This window comes from Panthera pardus, unplaced genomic scaffold, assembly GCF_024362965.1.
Source record: "Panthera pardus isolate Hobbes unplaced genomic scaffold, ASM2436296v1 HiC_scaffold_16, whole genome shotgun sequence".
In the NCBI taxonomy this organism is placed as follows: Eukaryota; Metazoa; Chordata; class Mammalia; order Carnivora; family Felidae; genus Panthera; species Panthera pardus.
The window spans coordinates 3,783,108-3,794,482 of record NW_026526721.1 but is presented as its reverse complement, the minus strand read 5'-3'; the positions used below and the strand labels follow the sequence as shown (position 1 = coordinate 3,794,482).

The 11,375-nt window shown below is 45.4% G+C and overlaps 1 protein-coding gene across 1 annotated transcript in view; it reads left to right on the top strand.

Annotated features, from left to right (window-relative positions):
* The first annotated feature begins 847 nt into the window (after positions 1-847).
* Positions 848-11,375, top strand: part of ABCG1 (ATP binding cassette subfamily G member 1) — an 81,037-nt gene continuing 70,509 nt past the window's right edge. The window contains exons 1-2 of the mRNA XM_019432673.2: positions 848-914; positions 1,876-1,923. Coding sequence (XP_019288218.2) covers positions 1,921-1,923 — 3 coding nt within the window. The 5' untranslated portion in view covers positions 848-914; positions 1,876-1,920. The remainder of the gene's footprint in view (positions 915-1,875; positions 1,924-11,375) is intronic.

Below are 11,375 nucleotides of genomic sequence, written 5' to 3'. Positions count from 1 at the left end.
GAAAAATGTTGCGATCTCTGGAGCCAGCCTTGACTGTTTAGGCTCTGAGATTGGGTCCCGGGAGAGTGGGACTTCAGGCAAGTTACATAACCTCTCTGTGCCTTACTTCCCCACTGTGGATAGTAATAGTGCCTGCCCCACGCAGTTGTGTTGAGGATTAAGTGAATTAGCAGCTGTAGAGTTCAAAGCACTATTCTCGAAACCACCATGGCCTCTAAGGCTATCAGTTTTTGCTATTAGGTGATGGCTGCTCTCCCCTAAAGCCCTGAGCTCTCAGATGCTTCACTAGCTCACTTTGTCCCCACTTTGCAGCGACGATCATTGACCAGAGTTATCATGATATGATGTTATGTAAGTTATTCTAGACCTTCCATTAGGAGATGCTCCCTTTATCCTTGACTATTACCCTCAAGGCCCTGATGAACTGTAGTCTTTGCTGTTAATTGTTTTAAACGTGTGTCATTAAAAAAATAAATTTCACAGCGCTCCGAAATGTGAAATCTATCATCTGACCAAAAGCGGGAAGCTACCCGTAGACGGGCACTCGGCCAGTCTGTGGGCAGACAGGTGCTATTTTGTGACAGTAACCCCAGAGGGAGCAGACCGACCCTTAGTAACCTCTCATGCTTCCTGTTTGCTGCAGGAACCATTGCGCTGGTAATATTATTATGCATGTGATTGCATTATGCCCATTTTAAAACAATTCGTTTTGTATGGACACAGAACAGAAACTGAAATCGTGGCTTCTGGTTTGGGGGTTTTCACATGTCTGCAGTGATGAAAATTGAAATCCTGGCCTGCATAAGGCAGACGTTACTTCCCTTTCTTAATGGCAAAATAAATACGTTGCGTGCAGAGGGGTCTGTTTTGCAGCAGAAGGGCTCCCTGGGAAGTGTTTACATCTAAGCTTGTGGGTAAGTCGCTGACAAGGTGCTTTTTAGTAAAAAAAAAAAAAAATTTTTAAATATAAATGTATACAGTAAATGTAGCCAGTTGTAGATCAAAGAAATGATGTCGTGTGTGTTAGCACGGGCACCGACAAAAATTTATAATGTAAGCTGAGACGTGAAGTGCCTGTGACTGAGATCAGTCAGCCGGCAAATACTGGAGAGCCATGTAGGAGGCAGGCATCTGCTGGATGTTGGGGCTCAGTGAGAATGGGCCAGAGCCTCTCTGTCCTCCGAGCCCACAGACCAGTGAGGGAAACACGACCAGTCCGTAAATGTGGATGAGTTGCCTGTCAAGGAAAAGTAAGATGCCTTAATTTTTTTCCAGTTTTATTGAGAATGAATCGACAGGTAATATGGTACTAGTCCGAAGTGTGCCATGTAACGATTCGATAATGTTTGTATCTCCAAAGAATCACCACAATAAGCGTAGCTGACACCCATCACCTCGCATAGTTACGAGTTTTTTTCCTGTGAGGAGAACTTTTAAGATTTATTGTCTTAGTGGGGCACCTGGGTGGTTCCGTCGGTTAAGCGTCCGACTTCGGCTCAGGTCATGATCTCCCAGTTCGTGGGTTCGAGCCCCGCGTCGGGCTCTGTGCCGACAGCTCGGAGCCTGCAGCCTGCTTGGGATTCTGTGTCTCCCTCTCTCTCTGCACCACCCCTGCTTGTGCTGTGTCTCTCTGTCTTTCAAAAATGAATAAACATTAAAAAAAATTTTAGATTTATTCTCTTAGCGGTTCTCAAAGACACAATACGGTAATGTTCACCGTGCCCTACGTACGTTACATCCTCCAGGACTTACTTATCTTATAACTAGAAGTTTTAACCTTTGACTACCATACTGACGCCTTAACATTTGATATTGAAATGTCACTCTGAGCTAGGAGTTCCTTTGTACATTTATGCACCCATTTTTCCCACACAGAACTGTTCGTCACAGGAAGAAGAGAAGAGTAAGCCATTTGGGAGGATGGTGAGTAATGACAACAGTGGGGGAGGGTGGGAGAAGGTCATGGTCTGAGGACCTGGAAGGCAATATCAGAGGCACACGAGCTACCCACTCTTCCCTCTTCTCAGCTCCCAGGCACTGTAACTACCCCATCTTATCCAACTGCCACAGTGGTGCTCTTGATATTCGCATTTTGCTGATGAAGACTGAGGCTTTGAGACGTTAGGACCGGCTCAGCACCACAGATGGCTAACGATGGGGCCCGCATCCTATCCATCACTGTCCCTGCAGGTGCCTGGGTGCCTGTGCACGCACACACATAATTTCTAGTAAGGAGGAAGAACATTGTCCCATCCCTCCTCACCTTCTCACCTTCACAGTTGACAAAGAACGGTCATAAATGCTTCGTTGCCCGGCAGCCCACCGTGTGGTCCTGAGTGACCTAGTGCTCTCTGGTTCCGTGTCCTCTCCCTATTCATCCCTAAAACTCTACCACCTACTTCCTCGCTCCCCATGCTCCATGCGACGTCTATTTTCTGCCACAGGGTGGTCTAAGGCCACCTCATCTGGAGTGGCCTCACTCAGGACTGTCCTGTGACTTTAAAAAAAAAAAATTAGTCTTTGAATTTTGAGTTAATTGCAGGCTCCCATGGAGTTGTAAGAAAGAACAAAGAGAGACCCTATGTGCCCTTTACCTAGCTCCCTCCATGGTAACATCTTGCAAAATTGCAGTACAACATCACATCCCGGGTACTGACACTGATAGAGTCCAGATACAGAATGCCATCCACACAAGGGTCCCTCATCCCCCCCCCTTCTATAGCTCCATTCTCTTTCTTTCCACTCAATCCCCTCCCTAACTCTTGACAACCACAAACCTGTTCCCCATTTGTGTAATTTTGCCATTTCAAGAATGGCACATAAATGGAATTATACAATGTATAACCTCTTAGGACTGGCCTTTTCCAGGAGAATTCTCCAGAGATCCATCCAGGTTGTTGGGTATTGAATAGTTCTTTGGTTTTTATCGCTGGGTAGCGATCCATATCATAGACGGGCGACAGTGTAACTATTTACCTATTGACAGACATCTGGGTTGTTTGTAGGTTTTGGCTATTACAGATAGAACTGTGTAAACATTTCTTGCTAATTTTTGTGGGAATGTAAGTTTTCATTCTCTGGGACAAATGTCCAGGAGTGCAATTGCTAGAAGTTGAGGCGATGGCCTTCTATTTCTATTTTTCTGAGTGTTTTTTTTAAAGCCATGAATAGGTGTTCAACTTTGTCAAGGGCTTTTTCCACATCAACTGGCACGATTGTATGATTTTTCTTCTTTAGTCTGTTAATATGGTGTACCACAATATGGTGTTCATATATTGAACCAGAGTTGCATGCTTGGGATAAACCCCACTTGGACATAGTGTATCATTTTAAATGTATATTGTTGAATTGTTTGCTAATATTTTGTTAATGGTTTTTGCGTCTATATTTATGAGGGATTTTGGTCTGTAGTTTTTCTTTTTTTAATACTTTGTCTGATACGAGGGTAATACTAGTTAAATAAAATGAATTGGGAAGAGTTCCCTCCTTTTCTATTTCTGGAGGAGATTGTATAGAATTGGTGTGAATTCTTCAAACATTTGGTAGAACTCTCCAGGGAAGCTGTCTGGGCCTGGAGAGTTCCTTCTTTCTTTCTCCCTTCCTTCCTTCCTTCCTTACCTCCTTCCTTCCTCTTTTTGAGTTTTAAAATGATGAGTTCAATTTCCTAAATAGTTATAGGGCTATTCAAATAACCTATGTCTTTTTTGAGGAATTCATTCATTCCATCTAAATTGTCAAATTTATTGTGCAGAGTTGTCTGTATTGTTGCCTTACGGTCTTCCAGATGTCTGTAGGATCTGTATTGATGTCCCCTGCCTTGTCTTTAATATTGGTAATTTGTGTCTTCTGTGTTTCTTCTTTGTCAGTCTTGCTGGAGATTTTTCAGTTTTACTGATCATTTCTAAATGATCGTGTTTCATTGATTTTCTTTATTCTTCCACTTTTAATTTCATTGATTTCTGCTCATATCTTTATGATTTCCTATATTTTGGTTTATTTTTCTCCTTTTTCTACATTCTTGAGGTAAGAGTTTACATTATGGATTTGAGATTTTTCTTCATTTTTAATAAGGAAATTTTAACTTTAAAATATGCTTTTAGCACTCTACATTTCCACTCCACACTGATGTAGTCCTCACATGTGTACTTTGATACAGGTACTTTCATTTTAATTCATTTAACTGTATTTCATTTGCCCTTAGGATCCCCTCTTAGACTTATGGATTATTTAGAAGTGAACTGTTTCAATTCCAAGTGTTGGAGATTTTCCTATTATCTTTTTATTATTGATTTCTAGTTTGATTCCATTTGGGTCAGAGAACACCCTCTGCATAATTTCAGTTCTTTTGAATGTGTTGAGGTTTGTTTTATAAGGATAAGATCTATGTTGGTACATGTTCCATGAACATTTGAGAAGAATGTGCATTCTCCCATTGTTGGCTGGAGCGTTCTATAAATACTGATTGGATCCTGTTGCTCAGTGGTGCTATTGAGTTCTGTAACCTTGCTGATTTTTCTGTCTAGTTGTTCTAGTGGTTGTTGAGAGAGGCGATTAAGTCTCTGGCTGTAATTGTGAATTTATCTATTTCTTCATTCAGTTCTATCAGATTTTGCTTCACATAGCTTGTAGTTCTGTTGTTTGGCTAATTTACACTTAAAAATTTTTTTAATGTTTATTTTGAGAGAGACAGAAACAGAGAGCCAGCAGGGAAGGGGCAGAGATAGAGAGAGACACAGAATCTGAAGCAGGCTCGAACTCACAAACCGTGAGATCATGACTTGAGCTAAAGTCAGAGGCTTAACTGACTGAGCCACCCAGGTGCCCCTGTAAGTATTGACATGTTGGGCTTAAGTATGTATTTTATTTTTTATTTTCCATGTTCTATGTTTTTCGTTTTCCTGTTTTCTTTTTTCTGCCTTCCTAGGAGTCACCTGAACATTTTTTGTTTCGAATTGCTTTCTGACTTCTCTGTGTTTTGAAAGCATCTCTTTGTATTACTTTTTTAGTGGTTTCTCTAGGTGTTACATTACGTGACATCAGTCTTTTAGTGTCATGGTTTTATAAGTTGGAGTTGTCATGTAGAGATCTTGTCTCCCCTTATACCTCCTCACCCTCCTTTGTTTATAATGTAATTGTCTTAAATATTTACTTTACACACATGTAGAAGCACATCAAACAATATTACAACTTTTGCTTTAACCATCAAATGCAATTTGAAAAACTCAAGAGTGAAAGGAAAAGTTTATTTTGTTTACTCATATTTTTACTTAAAGTGTTCTTTCTCTTTTTGGATGTATAAAACTTCCTTCTTTTACCATTTTCTTTATGTTTTGGAGAATTTCCTTCAGCCATTTTTGTAGGGTATGTGTACTTGTAACACATTTTCTTAAATTTGTCTTGATTTCCCTTTCACTCCTGGATTTTTTTTCTGGATATAAGAGTCTAGGTTGATAGTTCTTTTCTTTCCGCGAGTGAAAAATGTTGTGCCAATTCTTTCCAACCACTGTTGTTTTCAATAAGAAATCTGCTGTAATTTGAATTGCTTTTTCTTTCCAGGTAAGATGTCATGTCTCCCTCACTGTCTTCAGTATCAGAAGTTTGACTATGGCATGTCTTATTGTAGATTTATTTGGATTTATCCTATTTGGAATTACTTAACTTCTTGAATCTTTTGAATCTGGAGGTTTCTGTCTTTTGCCAAATCTGGAAGTGTTTAGCCATTATTTCTTTGAGTATTTCCAACCTCCAAACACCCTTCTGAGACTATAGGCATTCTGTTAGATCTTCTGTTAGGGTCCCATAGAGCCCTCAGCCTCTGCTCATGTATAGTAGTCCATTTTCTCCCTGTTGTCCAGACTGGATAATTCCTGTCATTCTATTGTCCAGTTCGTTGATTCTTTCCTTTCTCCTCTCCATTCTGCTGTTGGGCCCATCTGCTGAGTTTTCCATTTTAGGTATCGTATTTTTCAGTTCTAAAATTTCCATTTCATTTTCTTTATATCTTCTATTTCTTTGCTGAGACTTTCTGTCTCCATTTGTTTCAAGTGTTGTCACAATTGTTCACTGAAGCATTTTGATGAAGGTTGCTTTTAAATTTTGTGAGGTAATCATGGCATTTTTTGTCATCTTGATGTTAGCATCCAGTGACTGCTTTTTTTCATTTGAATTGTGATTTTCTTGGTTCTTGGATAATGAGATTTTTGATGGAAACCTAAATATTTTTGATATTATGTAATGAAACTTTAGATCTTATTTAAGCTTTCTGTTTAAGTTGGCTTCCTCTGATATCACGAAGGTAGGAGAAGTGGGAGGGCACTGCCTCGTTACTGCCAGATGAGGGTAGAAGTCCAGGTTTCCTGCTCAGTCTTTGTTGACCTCCAAGGGAGGAGCTCCTCATTACTGCTGGGAAGGATTGGAGTTTAGATCCCCTCTTGGCTTCCACCCATACCTCCCCAGCTGGGAGAGATAGGGGACCTCATTATGCTCCCCACCTGATCTCCACTGGCACCATGGTTGGGGGAGAGTGTAGAGTTCTTGTTGACACTGGGCGGTGGTGAAGGTCCTGACTCTACTGGATCTCCTCTGCCACCGTCCCAGTGAGGAAAGGGGAGGCTCCTCATTACTGCCTGGTGCGGACGGATTCCAGCCTCCGTTTATGGCCTTCTCTGCCACCATGTTGACCAGGGATGGGGACAGGTTCTGGTGCTCCATTATGGCCTGAGGAGGGCGGAAATTAGGCTCAACACTCATCTTTATTGGTGTAGGTGGGATGGGGCCACATTTTATCATGTGGTGTTTGACTGGAGTACAGCAGTAATTGCCGAAAAAACATCTATATTTCTAGGGTGCCCCTTTTCTGTTCTTTTGGCTGTTTGGGGTGGGGGGCTTTTTTTTTTTTTTTTTTTTTTTTTTTGCTTGTTTGTGCCCATTAGCATTTCCAGGTTGTTGGTTTCTTGAAATGAGTGTTTGGGATATATGAGTCACAAAGAAAACCCGGGGACCTCAGCCAGTGTGGTTCCTTGGGTCCCCTAAGGTGTGCGTTGGTGGTATAGTGGTGAGCATAGCTGCCTTCCTTGGGTCCCCCAAGGTCCTTGGGGCATGGTCTCCTCACATTTGTTTTGTATAATGTCCAGAGTTTTTAGCCGTGCTTCGCTGGGGGGAACAGAGAAAAGCACATCTGCCCCATCCCCACCCCCACTAGCGTGCCTGTGACTTTTAACACATTGAACACGCACTTCTTCAGATCTCTCTCCCTGTTTGAAAGAGGTGTGGTGCTCAAGTGCGAAGAGTACTCAGCAAGAGTCCGGAGACCCGGGGTTTCCAAACCTCACGGAACCTGCATCACCGTGTTTCCAAGGCAGGATCATTTACTGAGATAATTTCGGAAGCTAATTTCCTTGCTTTAGCTATTTTCCCCTCCCTTCCCTTAAAAAGTAGCCAAATCTTTTTAATTAAATTGTTTCTCTCTTGCCTCGGGGACTTGTGAGTTGCAGGGGCCTGCCCAGAAGTTTCCAGCCATGCAGAAAATAATCTCCCCAACCAAATTTTTGCTTCCAAAAGCCCAGGTTCAAGTAGGTGATTGCCCAGGTCTTCCTGGGGAGTTGGGGGGTGGGTCGGTGAGTGGAGGAGAGAGGGAGGCGGCTCAGGAAAAACATCCCCTGGCTGGGGAGGGGACAGGTGGGGTTTGCGCATCACAGGAGAGCTCAGGTGTCTCGGGGAGGCAAGAGGACTTCAGGGCAAAGAGCACACTGGACTCCACCTGTGGTCTTTGGAGCAAAGAGAGTAGGTCTGTACCGGAGCTGACACAGTATGGAGGCCTTGCCTTCCAGGGACCAGGGGCAGATTATTTGACTGCTGAGAAAAACAAAATGTGGTCTGCCCTGTACTTGGGGCTGGAGTGTCGGATCCTAGTGTGTTCCAGTGAGGGCATCTGCCTTCTTACCTTGAGGGGACGTCCTGAGTGTCACATGGGACAATGCCTGTTAGAGCACCTTCCAAAACATCAGAGGTTGTTCAACATAACTCATGATTTTTATCAAGCACCTCCTCTGGCTAGATGCCAGCATGATTTTGGAGACAAAGAAACATTCCAGAAGCATTGGGATTTATGACCTCCTGGGGGAGATAAGGCACGTGCCTGGGTGAACAGAGGCTAAGGCAATAAAGGGTTATGAGGTTGACCTATAAACTCGTTGTGAGATCTCCTCCATAGACTGGCTTAGGGGCCCTGACTTTTTTTTTTTTTTTTTTTTAAATTTTTTTTTTTTCAACGTTTTTTATTTATTTTTGGGACAGAGAGAGACAGAGCATGAACGGGGGAGGGGCAGAGAGAGAGGGAGACACAGAATCGGAAACAGGCTCCAGGCTCCGAGCCATCAGCCCAGAGCCTGACTCGGGGCTCGAACTCACGGACCGCGAGATCGTGACCTGGCTGAAGTCGGACGCTTAACCGACTGCGCCACCCAGGCGCCCCGAAGGGGGGGCCCTGACTTTTAACAGACTGTGTGTCCTAATCAGGATTTTCAGGCTTCAAATGACTGAAACCTAATTCGTACTAGTTCAAGGTCAGAGGGAAAGTGCTGGGTCTCTTAATGAGGATGACCGACATTTATTTGTAAGACACACACTGTGAGTCAGACGTGATTATCAAAAATTTGACTCATCTAATCCTCCCAAATGATCCTATGAGGTGGACACAGCTGTCACTCTCTTCACAGCTGCGGTCAGGGAGGTGCCGAGAGGCACGGACCTGTTCGAGGTGCCCAGCGGGTCCTGCCGTGCAGGCAGGGAAGATGGCCGCCACATGGGGAGGTCAACTCTCTTCTCAGGGCCCTGGCGAGTCCCCGGGACAACTCTGATGGCTCCATGGGGCTCGCAAATCCTCTCCAGAAAAAATGCAGTGGCCCGAGGGATGGAACGTTCTGACTGGTTCCCGGTGGGGGTTGCGTTCTAGGATTGATAGAGGGAGGGCAACTCCACAGAGGAAAAGTGGGGTGCACCCCATGGGTTTGGTTATTTCCCAACTGGAAAGCTCCAAAGGGCTCAGTGGAAGGCTTTTATTTATGTGTGGGAGGAGGCCTCCAGGAGTTTTCCTGTGTCTGTCTCTGAGACTTCCGCCCTGATCTTCAGCTTTGGAGGTCATTTCATCGCCAGATGTTATTTTCTCTTTCTCCATTTGCGGAGATTGTTTTCCTAGAACTTTCCTGCCACTCTCTATTCTGTGCTAATGGAGGAAAACAGGAATAATCTGCAACACTTACTACTTCCTAATTTAGTTTGTGAATATTTACTTGCATTTTTCTTTTCCTGCAAGCATCCCTCATGGACCTCATCTTCCCATCTTCTGGCGCGCCCCCTCTCCCTCCCTCCACCCTGCGTGCACCTGCAGCCCCTCTTCTGCCCCCACCTCCCAGCAGGGTGAGGAGAGAGAGGCCCCCTTGGGGACTGGGCCAGAGGGTGCCATGCGGGACTGGAGACGGAACAGTGGCAAGAGGCGGGAGGGCCAGCAAAACAGGAACCCAGCAAACCATGGAGACGAAAACAATGTTTCTTTAGAATGAAGCAGCTTATAGAGAATTTGCTACGCAGGTCCAGCCTAGGCTGCCCTCCCTGACACCCCGTATATGTCTTCTGCTATTTCCCATCTCTGCCCACAAGGGCTGGGACATGGTTTTCCTTTGCACCTGCTTCAACCTCTTAATATTGTTTCTTCCTTCCCTCCCCACCCCTCCCCCCTTCTCTCTCTTTCTCATTCTATCTCACTCCCTCAGCTTTGTACTTTCCCTCTTTCTCTCTCTTCCTATTTTAAAGTGGAGGCATTGGCTTTCATGTAAACAGAGACAGAAAAGGCCCAATGGCCCTAATTCTCTGCTAACATGGCAGAGAAAGGATCAGAAAAGCCAACAAGGCATGGGCCACGACCCCAGGTAGGTCTCTAGCACCGGCTGCGAGGTCGTAGGTCTGGGATACAGCAGGGGTGGGATTCACCCTGCTGGCCCAGCCCAGGGGTCCCCACCACGTTCCCCCCCCCCCACCACCATGACCCAGGAGTCCAGGAGGAGTGACAAGCCCCTTTCCTGCTGGCTATTATGACACCATATTTGCTTTTACTTGTCTGAAAACGTTCACCTTCAGAGTCAGAGCTCTGGGTTGTAGAAAGCAAAGCTAGCAAACACCTCTCTCCACCGTCCCCTCCTAAACCCACTTTCCTTGAGGCTTTGGGGAAAAAAGTCCCATTAGCCTCCACGTTGTCACTGTGCAGAGACAGGTGTAGTGGAAGGGGCGCTGGAGACTGGGCAGGGAGACCCGTGTGGTTTTGTGTTTTCCTCCATGAAATGGTGGTGTGTGAAATGAGGGAGATGTTCTTATGCTGGAAGATGGGCAGGACAGGCACTTTTCCACCCCGGAGGGGATGCCGGGAGGCCCGTGCACCCCACTCTGCCTCTCCCCTAAACCACACAGCAAGTGCGCAGCTCAGGTAAAGAAGGATCCCTGAAGTATGGTGAGTTCACGGGAGAAGTTACAAACATACCCAATCTGGATAAGAACTTCAGCTTTCCACCGTGACTACAGCCTGACTACACTATAGGGCAGGGTTTTCTCTGTTTTGTACCCCGTGTTCCAATGTGGAGATCAGCTCTGGGCAGAGCAGGCAATCTCTGAGTGTCCGCTAAGGCGGGGCAGGGGGTGGGGCTAAAGTCGTAGGTTCTGGAAAACGAAGTTGAGGTTGGTGTAGCTCTGTTGTTGAGCAGAAGAAAAGCAGCCGATAGAGTCCGCTTAGATCAGTTCAGAGCCAGCCACCCTGTAAGCAAAGAAGGTTCAAGGTCAAAATTGCTGGAAACCAAATTGCCAAAATATGAAGAAGACTGTATTAATAGAGAATATGTTCATTAGATGTCTTCCTCGCCAGCTGGGAGTGGGGAGGCTGGGAAGCCATGGGATGTCCCCAAAGATTGCTCTGGAGGGATCTTGTGTTGGGGACCTGCAGGGGTGGGGCAGTCCAAGAGGCTAAGCCAGCCTCACCCCTTGCGGCCGGCTCCCTGCAGACATTCACCTGTGTCAGTCCGCAGGCCCGTTACGAGCCCATCTGGATGTCTGACCAACCATCCCTCCCTTCACTGGACACCAAGGGCAGAACACTTGCACCCAAGGCCAAGTCCTCAGGGTGCCCCCCCCCCCCATCTCCCAGCCTTAGTGGCTGGCCATCTTGCAGAGATAAATCGGACAGCCTTTAAAGTGGAATTTGGGGGATAACAGGCCAACTAGGCAACCGTGAGTACGTAATTATAAAGAAAGTGAATTCAGTCCCTGGTGATTGAGTCCACTGGCCTGCGTGTCCCCAGGATATCAGGGAGCTGGTTCTGCCCCAGGGAAGC